The sequence below is a fragment of the Moschus berezovskii genome, chromosome 25 (assembly GCF_049115385.1).
Source record: "Moschus berezovskii isolate FMDL1 chromosome 25, NW_MosBer_1.0, whole genome shotgun sequence".
In the NCBI taxonomy this organism is placed as follows: domain Eukaryota; kingdom Metazoa; phylum Chordata; class Mammalia; order Artiodactyla; family Moschidae; genus Moschus; species Moschus berezovskii.
In genome coordinates, this window is record NC_142484.1 from 47,130,063 (window position 1) to 47,148,187 (window position 18,125).

Genomic DNA, 18,125 nt, shown 5'->3' on the forward strand with positions numbered 1-18,125 from the left:
CATTCTAAGTTTCATTTGCCTGACATCCTGGGAGTAGTGAAATCAAGTTTTATCGTGACACTGATTTTCCAGGGAGAAACTGAGGCACAGACAGGTTAGGCGGCTGCCCTCTGTGGACACAGGTAAAGAGATACCATACAAACCCCTTTCTTCCTACTCAAAAACAGGTACCATCTCAGGAACTTTCCGCTACATAGCTATATATGCAAAGGCTAATTCATTAGGGGAAGCCTACTGTCCAGTAGAAGGAGCACTGACCCTAAATTTGGTGACCCTTGTTCAAAGTCAGCTCTAAACCAGTTTCTTACCACAGAAAGGAGCCTCATCTCTATGAGACTCAGTTTCTCCGGCATAATGGGAATAAGATCTTACATGCTTCGTGGGTGATTTTTAAGAATAAAATAAGATACTATGACATATCTTGAGATCTGTGACCTGCCAAACACATGTAGGTTTTATTATTATAATTTTTGCTCAACTTAAAATTGAATAATATACATACTAGTTATAAAATCCTATGTGTGGGGGCTTTTATTGTTACTTATGAAAGGCAACAGAGATATGCATGCCCAAATAATAATCTCAAAATTACACTGATTTGATTCAGGGACTCATGATATGTGCTTTTGTGGTTTTAATATGCTTTCCTTATTTGAGTCCTGCTTTGATTTATAAAGATATGAAAATCAGCTTGTGTTTGTTTGCTCCACAGCCAAACCTGAGATTAAAAGTCTCTTTCAAAAATAAATAAATAAAGTCTCTTTCAGATCATCCCCACATTTCTTAAGCCCCACAAATAAGTTAATTGAGATTGACCGCTAAGTCTTCCTACAGGCGGGTCTGTGCTCTCTGGGGCTTTGGAGGTCCATGATGTGCATTCCTAGGTTAGCCTTGCCCTTAACAACCACAGGTATCCCATTCCTCTTTTATCTCTAGGTGATGTTGGGAGTTCCTGATTGGCCTCCTTCCTTGAAAAGAATGGCTCAGACGGTAAAGAATCTGCCTGCAACGCAGGATATCTGGGTTCCATCCCTGGGTTGGGAAGATCCCCTGGCCAAGAGAATGGCTACCCACTCCAGTATTCTTGCCTGGGAAATCCTATGGACAGAGGAGCCTGACAGGCTACAGTCCATGGGGTTGCAAAGAGTCAGATGCTACTGAACGACTAACACTTTCACTTTTCACCTTAAAGATTCGAACTTTGCCTTAGCCTTTTCTTCCAACTTGCACCTGCTTAAAAGGGAGTGGAAGGTAGAAACAGATCACTTTTGTTAATGCTGCTTTGGGGCTTCCCTGGCAGTTCAGTTGTAAAGAATCTGTCTGCCAATGCTGGGGTCTCCGGTTCGATCCCTGGGTCAGGTAGATCTCCAGAAAGAAATGGCAACCTGCTCTAGTACGCTTGCCTGGGAAATCCCATGGACAGAGGAACCTGGTGGGCTACAGTCCATGGGGTTACAAAATAGTCAGAGACAACTGAGTGACTGAACAACAAAAATGACAGCAACTAATGCTGCGCCATGACCCCCTGGATCGAGGGATGCTCTCTTTTGGGTACATCTTTTGTTTCCTTTAACATCATCTCCTTAGCAGATGAAAAGGGCAGGGGCCCAAAGCTTCCTTGTGTATTTAGGTTAGGACAATGCTGGAACAAGTGCAATTAAATAGATGAAATAAGGCAGCAAGCCAACTCTACTGTGAGACTTTATGTTAAAATAATAATGATAAAACCTCACTGTATGTAATAGATCCATGCCTGACAACTTATGCAGCAAATCAATTCGTGAAAATGGATTCCAATTTTAAAGGCAACAGGACACTTTCTGTTCAGAATAATCTCAAGATTAATGTTCCTGAAGTGAGAATGGTCATGTCAGTTAGCTGTTTTGTAAATTAGGATTTTTGTATAATGGAACATTATGTTTGTGCATTTATAATTAATGCGTATATAATTTAAGTGTGGGCTTCCCTGATGGCTCAGCGGTAGAATCTACCTCTTAATGCAGGAAATAGGAGTTCAATCCCTGGATCAGGAAGATCCCCTGGTGGGTGGAATGGCAACCCATTCCAGTATTCTTGCCTGCGAAATCCCATGGAGAGAGAAGCCTGGCGGGCTACAGTCCATGAAGTTGTAAAAGAGTCAGATATGACTAAGCAACTAAGCAACAAGAATTTAAGCACACATGGAAATGGTATAATGGAACACTACAGAATTTGGCTCCATGAGACCTAGGTTTGAGTGTGGCCTTCCCATTATGACTTGGGCAAATTGCTTAACATCTCTGATTCTCTCTCATTTGTCATGTTGATAAGCTAAAGATAGCACAGTTGAAGAAATGAATATGATATAAGTAGATAAACTGGAAAACAAGCACATGCTGATGTGATTTTTCTTCTTAATGCATTCAGAAACAGGTCTTGCAAGCCTGGAGGGGATACCAGAGGCATCATCCTTGAAATTACAACTGTGGAGAAGGCAATGGCAAGCCACTCCAGTACTCTTGCCTAGAAAATCCCATGGATGAAGGAGCCTGGTAGGTTGCAGTCCATGGGGTCGCTAAGGGTCGGATATAACTGAGCGACTTCACTTTCACTTTTCACTTTCACACATTGGAGAAGGAAATGGCAACCCACTCCAGTGTTCTTGCCTGGAGAATCCCAGGGACGGGGGAGCCTGGTGGGCTGCCGTCTATGGGGTCACACAGTCGGACACGACTGAAGTGACTTAGCAGTAGCAGCAGCAACAGGAGTGTTTTAAATATTGTTCTGAATGCAAACAGAGGCAGAATTTTCAGTAATTCAGGATTTAATTGGTTCTAATAAAGACAGAGGCCTTACCCTTCAGCTCACGCCATGGACGCTTCATGCCAAGAGTCTTCGTAAAGCGAGGCTCGGCATCTACCCAGACTTAACTCAGAGGAGCCTGCAAAACCTGGAGTGTTTGTGGTGGGCGGCACTGAAACTAGCGCCGAAGAGACTTCCCACACTCAGGGTCCCTCCTGCTCGGAGTCCATTGTGCTTCTTTAGGCCTTTCAATTACCATTTTGAACACAGTATCTTTGAAAGTTACTTTGCTTTGTTTGGTTGTTCAGGAGCTCACAAATGGCCCCAACTGTGGGAAATAAAAAACAAATGAGGAAAAGGAAGTCTTTTACAGAGAAACACTTGTTCTGACTGTAGATTAGGCTCAGGACAAAGCAAGCAGAAAGAGGCAAGCTTTTCAAGAGCACATCGACTTTGAAACTTCAGGAAGGTCAGGGCAGGCTTGTTGGCCGGAAAGGCTCTTTTATGCCATTAATATAACAGCTTCTGTGAACACAAATATTTTAGCATCTTGGCTAAGTTAACTGGAACTTTTTAAAGGAAATAAATGGCATTCAAAGAATCTAGTATGGCTTTCCAAATACAGTGGAGATAAAGCAATGCCCAAAATTCCTCCATCACACTTCTCTGAAATTTTTCTACCATAAACTAGAAGCAAAGATTGTCTGCATGTCAAGCTCACCCCCATGGCAAGTCATCCTGGCACAAAAGTCATGATACCACCCTTTTCCTCTCACTCAAAAACCATCTCCACCAAAGTGATGTATAGTACAGGTATTTATAAGAACAACCATGGTCTGACTAAATTTATTTCTAAAAGTAAGTAATTTTTTAGACTACAGCCAAAAGCCTGCCTATTGTTTAATGGAGAACCAACTAAAGGCTTTCTTATTAGGGATAAGACAAGAATATCACTGTTTTTACTGCTATTTAACAGTATGCTATAAGTATCCACCAATGCAATTAGCTAAGATAAAGCAATTTGTATTATAAGAATTGTAAGGAAAAAGGTAAACTGATCTCTATTTGTATATAGTGTAATTATGTATCTGAAAATTTCCAAGGAGTGAATGGAGCTACTTTAAAAGATAGGAAAATTAGTAAAGTAACAAGTTATAAATTTAACAAACAAACATTAATAGCCTACATGTATAGCTCACCTTACCCACCCCCCAAACAGAAAACAGTGAAAATGTATAATGAAAAAGAACACATTTTGGTTAGCACACATATATATAAAGTTTAAAAGTGTTCAAAGCCTATTTGTGGAAAACTAAAACACTACTGAAAAAATAGTAGATTTGAACAAAAGAAAAAAGACAAACTATATTATTTGATAGAAAGACTCTATCATTAAGAAATTAGTTCTCCCTTAATTATCCTATACTTTTAACATAATCTAAATTTAAAATGCTATCGTTTTGTCAGATGCAATAAGTTGATTATAAATTAATTTAGAAAAGCAGCAAGCAAGAATAGCCAGGAAAATCCTGGGGAAAAGAAAAAAAAAACCTTAGAGAGGGCTTAGCTTTTCCAAATAATTAAAATGTATATAAAGAAAATATTGAATCACTATTTACACACCAGGAAGTAACATGGTGCTGTAGGTCAATTATGCATGCTAAGTCATTTCAGTCGTGTCTGACTCTTTGTGACCCTAAGGACTGTAGTCCACCAGTCTCCTCTGTCCATGGGTTTCTCCAGGCAAGAACACTGGAGTGGGTTGCCATGCCCTCCTCCAGCAGATCTTCTCCACCCAGGGATCGAACCCAGGTCTCCTGTGGCTCCTGCGTTGCAGACGGATTCTTTACCGCTGAGCCACTGGGGAAGCCCCATAGGTCAATTATACTTCAGAAACAAAGAAAGGAATTCGTAGAAAAGTAGGTCGTACTTGTGGTTACAGGAGGCAGGGGGTGGGAAGAGGGGGAACTGGATGAAGGTACAAAACAGGTCTCGCCTTGTCCTGTGTGTGCTCAGTCGCTCAGTCGTGTCCGGCTCTGTGCGACCCCATGGCCTGTCGCCCACCAGGCTCCTCTGTCCATGGGATTCTCCAGACAAGAACACTGGAGTGGGTTGCCATTTCTTCCTCCAGGGAATCTTCCCGACCCAGGGATCAAACCCACGTCTCCTGCGGCTCCTGCATTGGCAGGCAGATTCTTTGCCACTGAGCTACCTGGGAAGCCTAAGAAAAAAGGTACAAACTTCCAATTATAAGATAAATAAGTACTAGGGAGGTAATGTTCAACGCAACAAATATAATTAATACTTCTATATGTTATACATGAAATTTGTTGAGAGTAAATCCTAAGAGTTCTTATCACGGAGAAAAATGTATTTCCTATTTCTTTAGCTTTGTATCTAGATGAGATGATAGATGTTCACTAAACTCTTTCTGATAATCACTGCATGACTTCCATGAAGTGGAATCATTATACTGTACATCTTAGACTTACACAGTGATTTATGTCAGTTATGTCTCCAGAAACTGGAAGGAAAAAAAATACGAAGGCTCTATAATTAAAACATTTTGATGTTGATGCAGGAAGACAGATACACCAATGGAACGAAATAGAAAAGCCAGAAATATACTACTTGCATATGTAAATTTAGTATAGAGTAAAAGCGGCTACTCAGATCCATGGGGAAGTGGTAGTCTTCTAAAAATTATCATTGAAATAAATGGAGAGCCATGTGGAAAAAAAATAAAACTGGACTCATTCCTCACATAATATACTAGGAGAAATTCCAAATGGATTAGAGATAAAAATGTAAGAAAAAGAAGCATTTAAATTCCATTTTTGAAAAATGTGTAATCACCAAAACCTGGAAATGTAAAACTATGATTTAACATCGAGAAGCATTCAGGGAAAAGATTGACATATTCAACTACATGAAAATAAAATAAAAACTTTTGCGTGACAAAAAAAAAAGGTTTCCATGAACAAAATAAAAACAAATGACAAAGTTGACAACATTGGGAATTTATATCATGCTTCCAAAATAAACAGAAAAAAAGGACTATCTAACCCATAGAAGAATGAGCTGATAGTTTTAACAAGAAAAGAAGTGCATGTGTGCTCCTGAGGGTAAGGTGGGCATGCTCCTGAGGGTAGGTTGGGGTCTTGTGGACAGGGCACTAGAACAGTGACGGGGGGCGGGGGCATCCGGCTGGATGTAGGGTCCTGCAAGCCAGGAACAAAAACCTTCACCCCCTCCTCCAGGCCTCCCCCAGGGGTACCATCAGGGATGTCCCCTTAGCTCGGGATGGGAGAACTGAGGCGGGAAAGTGCTGCTGTGGCTCTGGCCTTTCTCGGAGACAGTGGAGCAAACAGTTCTTAAACATGTGAAAGGACGCTCAACCTCACTTGTAATAAGAGAAAGGAAAATCCTAAATAACACTGAGCTGCCATTTCTCATCTATTAGATTGGCCAAAAATTTTACTGCATGCTCTGTTGGTAAGGCTGTGAGAGGGTAGTCATTCTTGTATATAACCATAGAAATGCCAAGTGATCAAACTTATGGGCATGGAAATATAGGTAGTGTTTCATAAAATCATAAGCACTTTTCCTTTGAGCTGCTGCTGCTGCTGCTAAGTCACTTTAGTCATGTCCAACTCTGTGTGACCCCATAGACGGAAGCCCACCAGGCTCCCCCGTCCCTGGGATTCTCCAGGCAAGGACACTGGAGTGGGTTGCCATTTCCTTCTCCAATGCGTGAAAGTGAAAAGAGAAAGTGAAGTTGCTCAGTCACGTCCAACCCTTAGCAACCCCACGGACTGCAGCCTACCAGGCTCCTCCATCCATGGGATTTTCCAGGCAAGAGTACTGGAGTGGCTTGCCATTGCCTTCTCCGTCCTTTGAGCTAGCAATCCCAATTTTGGGGTCGCAAATATATGTTAGCAAAACTATGAAAACACACAGGCACAAGGCTCTTTATTGCATGCTCATTTTAAGAGCAAAAATAGGAAACATCTTAAATGAACGTCAGTAGAGGACTGGTTGGATTAATTATAATACATCTACCCTTGGAAGATTATTTCTGCACTGTTGTGGCATGGTCTTCATGATATAAAGCAGCAACATTATTGACCTTTTGAGTCAGATGGCTCTTTGTTGCGAGCGGCTGACTTCAGGTGGCCGCAGCCTGCAGCAGCTTGAGGCAGGGCTTTGGTCCCCGGCCAAAGATGAGGTTGGGCTGCGGCAGTCAGAGCACTGCATCCTAGCCACTAGATCAAGAGTCAGTGACAAGGCCCTCACCCTTTGGCTTTGCTGAAAAGAATTCCCACAAAGAAAGTGGTGAGCAAGTATTTTTTAGGAGGAAAAAGTGTACAGTACATGTGGGCAGACACACGGGCGGACTCAGAGTCACGCCCTCGTGACAGTTTAAGTGACTTAGTGGGGCATTTCTTCCAGGTTTCCCCTGGCCAGCCATTCTGACTTGCCTGGTTCAGAGTACATATCTGGTATGTCTCAGGGTCCTCCCACGTGTGCACCCATGTCTCTTAGCCAAGGTGGGTTCCACCAAAGAGGCCTAGCTTGGCATAAGTTAGCATCACTACCCTTGGACCTGCAAGGAGCCCTTCTGTGCTTGTGTAGCTGGGGAGGTTTCCTGACTGTGAGAATGAGAAGTGTGTGGGCCATTATATTCTGTCTGGGCAGCCCCCTCTCTCAGCCGTCCTGCTATTGCTGTTTCGGGGTTTCAGTCCATAGGGAACCAGCCTCTAATCCCTTCACCCTGCTGCGGAGGGGCCCATCTGCCTCCTGTCTCAGGGCTGGCCTATGCATTACAGAAGGCTGCTCAGCTTCCCTGCCCTCTACCCGCCAGGTTCTAGGAAAACCCCTCCCCCCAGGTTCTGACAACCAAAACCATCTGCAGACACTGAGAAATGACCCTGGGAGACAAAGTCCTCCTTGCTGGGAACTACTGATAAAATGTTAGGTGAAATAGCTTGTTGAGGGCGAGTGTATGCAATATGTTTATACTGATGAAGTAGATGGATAAAATAGAACATTACTGGAAAAAAATGGTTGCTTGTAGGAGAAGGGAATACAAGAAAAGGAAAAATAATGAAGCTAAGCTTGATTATAACTTTTCTGTAAATTTAGCACTGGTAATTTTACATATAAAATGAAATTAAATGTTAAAAAAGCAAGTCAAAAATTTGAAAGTAAATGGAAGCAAACAAATTTATATGTGTATCTAGTTGGAAGCATGTATGCCCAGGGTACACTATTCTACATGACTCTACATGTACTAATTTGACTATATATTCCTAGTGGAGTAAATCTAAAGGACAAAAAGAACTGCAAAAGAATATTAGATCAATTGGAATGACCATAATTGTAATTATAATAGCAATATTGGTGTTATTCAGACACTGTGGCACGTATTTCAGATAAGTGAATATTCAGACAGGTGAATAAGTATGATGATGTCATTGAGCATGAGAAATGTCATCACGGGAGAAAGAAGATACACATGTAAAAAGAACAAGATTATGTAAAAACCTTGACAGGCACCTTAATATTGTTTTGATTTTTTTTTATTGAAGTATAATTGACTTACACTATTGTATTAACTTCGGGTGTACACATAGTATCTCAGTATTTTTATACATTACAAAATGACCACCACAGTAAGTCTACTTCCAACTTGTCAGCATGAAAAGTTGCTATAATATTGTTAACTCTATTCCCTTTGCATTACATCACATTACACCCTGGTGACTTATTTTGTTACTGGAAGTTTGTACCTCTTAATCCCCATAACTTATTTCCTTTAAATCCTCTTTTCTCCTCTCTGGCAACCACCAATTTATTCTCTGTTTCTGTGAGTCTGTTTCTGTTTTGTTATGGTTGGTTTTTGTGTGTTTATATTTGTTCTGTTTGTTTTTTCTGGTTTGTAATGTTTTTCAGATGCCACATCTAAATGAACTTGTATGGTATTATTCTTTCTCTGAGTTATTTCATTTAGTATAATATTCTTTATGGCTATCCATATTGTCACAAAGGGCAAGATTTCATTATTTTTTTATAGCTGAGTAGTATTCCATTAAAACAATCTGTATATATATATATATATATGTATGTGTGTATATATATATATGGTTGCTTCCATATCTTGGCTATAGTAAATAATGCTGCAATGAGCATAAGAGAACATATGACTTTTTAAGTTAGTGTTCTTGTTTTCTTCAGAAAAATACCAAGAATTGTTGGGTCATATAGCAGTTCTATTTTTAATTTTTTTAGGAACCTGCATACTGTTTCCATAGCAACTGCATCAGTTTACATTCCTACTAATAGTGTGTGAGGATTTCATTTTCTCAACCTCATCACCAATGTTTGCTATTTGTGGTCTTTTTGATAAGTCATTCTGACAGGTGTGAGGTGATATCTCACTGTGGTTTATTTGCATTTTCCTGACGATTAGTGATGTTGAGCACCTTTTCAGGTGTCTGTGGGCCTACTGTATGTCTTCTTTGGAGTGTGTCTGTTCAGGTCCTCTGCTCAGTTTTTAATCAGATTGGGTTTTTGATGTTGAGTGGTATGAGTTCTTTGTATATTTTGCATATTAACCCTTTATGAGATATATCATTTGCAAATATCTTCTCCCATCCTGTAGGTTGTCTTTTTGTTTTGTTGATAGTTTCCATCACTACACAAATGTTTTTCAGTTTGGTGCAGTCCAATTTGTTTAGAGTTTTTCTTTTTTTGGTTTTCATTCCTGTAGTCTAAGGAGACATATACAAAAAAATATATTGCTAAGCCCAGTGTCAAAGGGTATTTTGCCTATGTTTTCTTCTAAGAGTTTTATGGTTTCAGGTTTTACATTTAAGTCTTTAATCCTTCTGAGCTTATTTTTTATATGGTATGAGAAAATATCAATAATTCAGTTTGATTGATTTGCATATAGCTGTCCAGTTTTGCCAACACCATTTACTGAAGAGGTTGACCTTTCCCTATTGTACAGTCTTGCCTCCTTTGTCATAGATTACTGGACCATATAAGCATAGATTTATTTCTGGATTCTCTGTTTTGTTCCATTGATCTCTCTGTCTCTGTTTTGATGAGGTGCCATACCTCATTGATTAGTGTAGTTTTGTAGAATAGTTTGAAGTCAGAAAATATGATGCCTGCAGCTTTGTTCTTTCTTCTCAAGATTGTCTTGGCTATCTGTACAAATTTTAGAAGTATTTGTTTCAGTTCTGTGAAAAATGCCAATTATATAGGGATTGCATTTGAATTTGTAGATTGACGTGGGTAATATGGTCATTTTGACAATATTAATTCTTTCAATCCAATAAGATGATTTGTTTTTCCATCTTTTTATGTCATCTTCAACTTCCTTTGTCAGTGTCTTATAATTTTCTGAGTACAGGCCTTTTACCTCCTTAGTTAGATTTATTCCTAATCATTTTATTCTTTTTGATACAATGGTAATTGGATTGTTTTCTTACATTCTTTTTCTGATAGTTCATTGTTTATAGAAATGCAGGTTTATTTACATTAATTTTGTATCTGAAACTTTACTGGATTTAGTATCATATCACGTGTAAACAGTGACACTTCTTTTCCAATCTGAGGTATTTAATTTCTTGTCTGATTTCTGTGGCTAAGATTTCTAAGATGTAAAAGGATTTCCAATTTTGAAAGTGGCAAGAGTGGGCATCCTTGTCTTGCTCCTCATCTCAGAGGAAATGCTCTCACGTTTTCACCATTTATTATGATACTGTCTGTAAGTTTGTCCAAGATAGTCTTTATTTTGTTGAGGTGTGCTTCCTCTATACTCACTTTGTTGACCTTTTTTATAATTTATGTTTAATTTTGTCAGAAGCCTTTTCTGCATCTACTGAGATGATCATATGATTTTTATTCTTCAATTTGTTAATGTGGTAGATCACACTGACTGATTTGTGGTTATTGAACCACCATCCTTCCATTCTTGGGATAAATCTAACTTGATCATGGTGTATGATCTTTTTAATTTATTGTTGAATTCATTTTGCTCATATTTTATTGAAGATTTTTGCATCCTTGTTCACCAGTGATATTGGCCTGTAATTTTCTTTTTGAGGGGTGTCTTTGTCTGGTTTTGGTACCAGGGTTCTGCTGGCCTCATAGAATGAATTCAGTAACATTCCTTCCTTTTCAATTTTTTGGAATATTTTGAGAAGCATAGATACTGACTCTTGAAATGTAGAGTTCTGTGATGCCATCTGGCCCTACACTTTCGTTTGTTGGCAGTTTTTTCAATACTGACTCAGTTTTACTGCTGATAGTTGATCTGTTCATATTTTCTATCTTCCGATACAGTCTTAGAAGACTTTAAGTTTCTAATAATTTATGTATTTCCTCTACGTTGTCCATTTTACTGACACAAAATTTGTTGTAGTAATCTCTTATGATCCTCTGTATTTCTGTGGCATGAGTTGTAACATCCCTTTCATTTTGAATTTTATTTATTTGGGCCCTCTCCCGTATTTTCTTGATTAGTCTGGTCAAAGGTTTTTCTTGCTTCTTGAGGTAGACTTATATCATTATATACTTCCCTCTTAGAATTGCTTTGGCTGTGTCCCAGATGTGCTGGATCATTGTGTTTCCATTTTCCTTTGTCTCCAGGCATTTTTAAATTTCCTCTTTGATTTCTTCAGTGACCATTGGTTGTTGAGAAGCATACTGTTTCAACTCCACATGTTTGTGTTTTTTTGCAATTTGTTTCTTGTGGTTGATTTCTAGTATCATACAGTAGTGGTTGTAAAGGATGCTTGATATGGTTTCAGTGTTCTTAAATTTGTTGAGACTTATTTTCTAGCCTAGTGTGTGATCCATTGGATAAGGAAATGGCAACCCACTCCAGTGTTCTTGCCTGGAGAATCCCAGGGACGGGGGAGCCTGGTGGGCTTCCGTCTATGGGGTCACACAGAGTCGGACACGACTGAAGTGACTTAGCAGCAGCAGCAGCAGTGTGTGACCTGTCCTGGAGAATATTCCATGTGCACGCGAAAAGACTGTGTATTCTGCTGCTTTTGAGTGGAATGTTCTATATATATAGAGAGAGAGAGATTGATATATATAATATTAAGTTCATCTGGTCAATTAAGTTCATCTGGTTAATGTGTCATTTAAAGTCAATGTTTCCTTACTGCTTTTATGTCTGGATGATCTATCCATTGATTTAAGTGGAGTGTTAAAGTCTCCTACTATTCTCTCCCTTAATGTTTGTTAATATTTGCTATATGTATTTATGTGCTTAATTGGCTTCCCTGGTGACTCAGTGGTGAAGAATCCACCTGAAAATTTAGGAGATGTGGATTCAGTCCCTGGGTTGAGAAGATTCCTTGGAGAAGGAAATGGCAACCCACTCCAGTATTCTGGCTGGGAAATCCAATGGACAGAGGGACTCTAGTCCATGGGGTTACAAAAGAGTCAGTCACAATTTAGCAACTAAACAATAGCAACATCATGTTGGGTAAATACCTGTTTGCATTTATTATCTTTTTTTGGATTGATTCCCTTAACATTATGTACTGTCTTTCTTTGTATCTTGTTGCAGTCTTTGTTTTGAAGTTTATTTTGTCTTAGTACTACTACTCCAGCTTTCTTTTGATTTCCGTTTGCATGGTGTGCCTTTTTCCATTCTGTCACTTTCAGTGTGTATGTATTTCTGGATAAGAAATGAGTCTCTTGTAAGCAGCATGTGTGTAGGTCTTGTCTTATTTTATCCATGCAGTCACTCTATGTCTTTTGTAGGAGTGTTTAGTCTATTTTCATTTAATTATTGATAAACATGTACTTATTGCCATTTTGTTAATGGTGTTTTTTATCGTTTTTGTAGTTCTCATTCCTTTTCTTCCCTTGCAATCTTCCCTTGTGATTTGATGACCATCTTTAGTGTTTATTTGTATTCTTTCTCTTTATTATTATTTTTGTGTGTGTGTTTATTTTAGGCCTTTGATTTGTGGTTACCGTGAGATTTATATACAACATCTTTATGAGTGGGTATTGATTTTAAGTTCATTATTTCTTAAGCTTGAATGCATTTTAACAGACTTACATTTTTTGCTCCCACATTTTTGAAAACACATTGTACATCATTTTATTCTATGTATTACTTATCTACTTATTATAGATGAAGACGATTTATTACTTTTGTCTTTTCACCTTCCTACTGAGCTTTATAAGTGTTTTGATCCACTACCTTTCCTATATTTTGCATTTCCCAGTGAGGTTTTTCCAGTCATAGCTTTTTTTTTTTTTTAAGTTTCTATTTGTGGCCTTTTCTTTTCCACTTAGAAAAACCCTTTCAACATTTCTTATAAAGTTGTCTTCAGTTCAGTTCAGTTCACTTCAGTCGCTCAGTCATGTCTGACTCTTTGCGACCCCATGAATCACAGCACGCCAGGCCTCCCTGTCCATCACCAACTCCCGGAGTTCACTCAAACTCATGTCCATCAAGTCGGTGATGCCATCCAGCCATCTCATTCTCTGTCGTCCCCGTCTCCTCTCACCCTCAATCCCTCCCAGCATCAGACACTTTTCCAGTGAGTCAACTCATCGCACGAGGTGGCCAAAGTATTGGAGTTTCAGCTTCAGCATCAGTCCTTTCAATGAACACCCAGGATTGATCTCCTTTAGAATGGACTGGTTGGATCTCTTTGCAATCCAAGGGACTCTCAAAGTCTTCTCCAGCACCACAGTTCAAAAGCATCAATACTTCGGCACTCAGCTTTCTTCACAGTCCAACTCTCACATCCATACATGACCACGGGAAAAACCATAGCCTTGACTAGACGGACCTTTGTTGGCAAAGTAATATCTCTGCTTTTTAATATGCTATCTAGGTTGGTCATAACTTTCCTTCCAAGGAGTAAGTGTCTTTTAATTTCATCGCTGCAATCAGCATTTGCAGTGATTTTGGAGCCCAAAATTAAAGTCTGACACTGTTTCCTCATCTATTTCCCATGAAGTGATGGGACCTGATGCCATGATCTTCGTTTTCTGAATGTTGAGCTTCAAGCCAAACTTTTCACTCTCCTCCTTCACTTTCATCAAGAGGCTTTTTAGTTCTTCTTCACTTTCTGCCATAAGGGTGGTGTTATCTGCATATCTGAGGTTATTGATATTTCTCCCAGCAATCTTGATTCCAGCTTGTGCTTCTTCCAGCCCAGTGTTCCTCATGATGTACTCTGCATAGAAGTTAAATAAGCAGGGTGACAATGCACAAACTTGACGTACTCCTTTTCCTATTTGGAACCAGTCTGTTGTTCCATGTCCAGTTCTAACTGTTGCTTCCTGACCTGCATACAGGTTTCTTAAGAGGCAGGTCAGGTGGTCTGGTATTCCCATCTCTTTCAGAATTTTCCACAGTTTATTGTGATCCACACAGTCAAAGGCTTTGGCACAGTCAATAAAGCAGAAATAGATGTTTTTCTGGAACTCTCTTGCTTTCTCCATGATACAGCAGATGTTGGGAATTTGATCTCTGGTGCCTGTACCTTTTCTAAAACCTGCTTGAACATCTGGGAGTTCACGGTTCACATATTGCTGAAGCCTGGCTTGGAGAATTTTTAGCATGACTTTACTAGATGAGTGCAATTGTCTTAGTGGTGATGAACTCCTTTAGCTTATGATTGTCTTTTAAAACTTTCCTTCAATTCTGAATGATACCTTACCAGATAGATTATTTTGGGTGGTAGATTTTTTCTCCATTTCAGCACTTGAATATATCCTAACATTTACTTCTGGCCTGCAAATTTTCTGCTAAAAAGTCACCTGATAGTGTTATTAGAGTCTTCTTGTTTATAACTAGTTGCTTTTCTCTTGCTGCTTTTAAGAGTCCCTCTTTATATTTAATTTTGGTATTTTAATTATAATATGTCTTGCTGTGGACTCTCTGTGCTTCCTGCACATGGATGTCTGTTTCCCTTCCAAGATTAGGAAAGTTTTCATCTAGTATATCTTCAAATATACCATCTTCCCCCTTTCTCTCTCTGTTCTCAGATGGGACCTTTAGTGTGTTTATTAGTGTGTTTTATGTTGCCCCAGGGGTCTGTTAAAGTATCCTCTTTTTTTTAACTCTTTTTTTGTTGTTGTTTTTTCTGTTCAGCTTGGAATCTCCACTGCTCTTTCTTCCAGTTCCCTGATCCTTTCCTCCACATCACCTAATCTACTGTTGATTCCTTCTGTAGTATTTTTTTCCTTCAGTTATTGTATTCCTCAGCTGTTTGGTGGTTCTTTATATTTTCTAAATCTTTGTTAAACTTCTCACTCTGCTCATCCATTTTATTTTCCCAAGCTCATTAAACATCTTTATGATTGTCGTCTTAAACTCGATGGTGGAAGATCTCTCCTCTCCACTTTGCTTAGTTCTTCTGGGGTTTGGTCTTGTTCTTTCATCTAGGGAATATTCTCCATCTCCTTGTTTTCTATATTTTCTGTATTTGTTTCATGTGTTCGGTAGTTCAGTTGTGTTTCTCAACCTTGGAAACGTCGCATTGGGCAGGAGAGGGCCCTTGCAGCCCAGCCGCACACTAGCCTCTTGTTACGAGGGCTGTGTGTTGTAGCGATGCCTCCTGTGTGGGTTGCACGGGCTCTTTTGTTGTGACAGTCAGCTACTGTGGGTGTGCTGGCAGGCAGGCTAGCTGTCATCCTTGGTAGCTGCCAGGCCCTGCCACATGCAGTGGCCGACGGCCCACTGTGGACCAGGTTGGATCCCAGAGTAGCTGGCCACATGGCTCAGGGTGGGGGTGGGGGAATGGGCCTGGGCTGTGCCAGTCCACTCATGGACAGAGTTGTTAACAGCATAGTTTTGAATTGGTAGTGTCAATGTGAACTCATGATATAATTATTAGAATTGCGTTGCTGACTCTGCTGAAAAATACCAAAGCTGACAGCAATAAGCATTCCTAGCACCAGATCATGGTTTCTAAATGCCACTTCTAACTAAAAAGAAACCAACACTTCTTGAAGTTATAGATAAATCAATAATGGAGCAGGGATATATATAAGATGACTGAAAAAATTACCAGTAGCAGTTACTGGAAAGCAAGAAAACTATCAAAGACTGCTTGGGTAGTGTCAAAACATCACAAGAGCCCACTTAAGAAAGCACCGTGTGTGCATCAATATAGTCCTTTTCTACATGAAGTGTGTATACATGTGTGCATGCTAAGTCACTTCTGTCATGTCCTAGCTCTGTGCAATCCCACGGACTGTAGCCCACCAGGCTCCTCTTTCCATGGAATTCACCAAGCAGGAATGCTGGAGTGGGTTGCCATGCCAGCCTCCAGGGGGTCTTCCCAACCCAGGGATCAAACCTGCATCTCCTGCATTGCAGGCAGATTCCTTACTGCTGAGTCACCGAGAAAGCCCTTACATGAAGTGTACTTCAAAGTAACCAAATAATTAAACAGAACTTTCTTATTAGAACTATTCTAGCTAATAATTGAGGAAGAAATCATAGAATTAAAATGGTGCTGTTTTGCACTTTAACGAATTAGCATCGCTTCATGATCAGAGTGGCCAATATCACAGAATAAGATGAGAACCAGACATTATGTATCTCTAGATGGAAATACACAGTTTCACCCATGAGGGCCTTTTGTCAAAAAAAAAAAGGGAAGAAGGAAATTAAATGGGAATTTTATTAAGTCTTCTGTATAAAACTGCCAATATAAGAAATACAGGGGACAGAGGAACATGTAAAACAAAACTATAGGGATACAATAAGCAAAATTCAGACTGTGGGAACAAAATAAGAAAGAGCTCAGCTTTTTGATTAATAGCAACAGAAACATGAAAACTGCAAGGGAGACGTGGGGGGAGAAGCTATAGATTAAGAGATGACTGATGGAGACACCAATCAGGTACAGTGCGTGTGCCTTATTTGCACATCTTGATTAAAAGAAACTATGAAAATATATATTCACAAGTACGCAAGCATATATACCTCATTAAAAAACAATTACAGAAGTATGAACACCAACTGAATATTTAAAGACATTAAGGAGTTGTTGTTTTCTCTGTTTAGATGCAATAGTGGTATTATGAGTGTGTGTGATATGTGTGTGTTTACTTTGACTCCCTGTCTTTCAGAGATGTACACGGAAATTACATGATGGCTAGGATGTGTTTCAAAATAATACAAGGGAGTAGATGGGAAAAATGAAGGAGCATAAAGATAAAGCAAGATTAGTCATGAACTGATCATTGCCACAGCTGAGTGATGAATCCTCAAGGGTTCATCAAGCTATAACTTTTATAAAATTCTCCTGAAAAGTTTGGAAACAAAGTACTTTCCAGAAAGGAACAACTTGGGACCCCGCTCCAGCTACCATTAGCTTTCGCACCGCGCTCTTCAGTAGACCTCTGTCCCAAGGAGAAGCGCCTCTGCTCGCTCCTCTTTTTCCTTTGCCTCTTCCTTGCTGCTTATCCTGCCGTTGCATCCACATCGAGTCCACCATAGAGCAGGAAGAGCACATAACCAGAATGTAAGCTAATGGGAACTTAACAAACCGAGGTCACCTTGGGATGTCCTACACTGAGCCTCCGATAATCTTCCGAACTATCGTCCTCCTGGGGTCGTCTCATCTGTTCAATTAATAGTGAGAATGTTGATCCTCACAGTTTATATTCCTGTTCATGTGAACTGCTGGTTTATTGTCAATCTCTAATTACAGCGCGCTTTCGTAAGAATCTCCCTACCTATTAAAACAACTGAAGGATCCAAGGACACAGAGGGAAGAGAGAGGGAGGGACCTCTTATCAGTGAGTACATTGGCAATGGTCATCACTCTTGTCTTCTTTTAACTATAGGTATTTATCAAAGTGCTGGATAATAATGATAATGGCCCAGAATTCTCTCAGCCAAATTACGATGTGACCATTTCCGAGGATGTGCTTCCCGATACAGAAATCCTGCAGATTGAAGCCACAGACAGAGACGAGAAGCACAAGCTGAGCTACACCGTCCACAGCAGCATAGACTCCGTCAGCATGAGGAAGTTCCGCATAGACCCCAGCACAGGCGTCCTCTACACGGCCGAGAGGCTGGACCACGAAGCGCAAGACAAGCACATCCTGCACATAATGGTAGGACCAGACTGCTTAACGCTTTCCTAGCAGAAGCATCTTCTTAAGCCACACGCCATAGCCGCCAGGCAGGCAGGGCCCTTGAATTTTGTAAGTAGTAGTAAATTTGATCTTTTCACAGCAGGGTTGCCTTCATTCTTGCCTTTCTACTTCAGTGAGGAATTACTGTCGTTAGGTAGTGACTCCCTATTTTTGCCAAACTGAAATATTAG

General features: G+C 39.8%; 1 protein-coding gene across 3 annotated transcripts in view; it reads left to right on the forward strand.

Annotated features, from left to right (window-relative positions):
* FAT3 (FAT atypical cadherin 3) overlaps nt 1-18,125 on the forward strand; it is a 645,126-nt gene that overhangs the window by 496,998 nt on the left and 130,003 nt on the right. For all 3 annotated transcript variants that reach the window (XM_088832053.1, XM_088832051.1, XM_088832052.1), the window contains one exon: nt 17,638-17,913. In XM_088832053.1, coding sequence (XP_088688179.1) covers nt 17,638-17,913 — 276 coding nt within the window. The remainder of the gene's footprint in view (nt 1-17,637; nt 17,914-18,125) is intronic.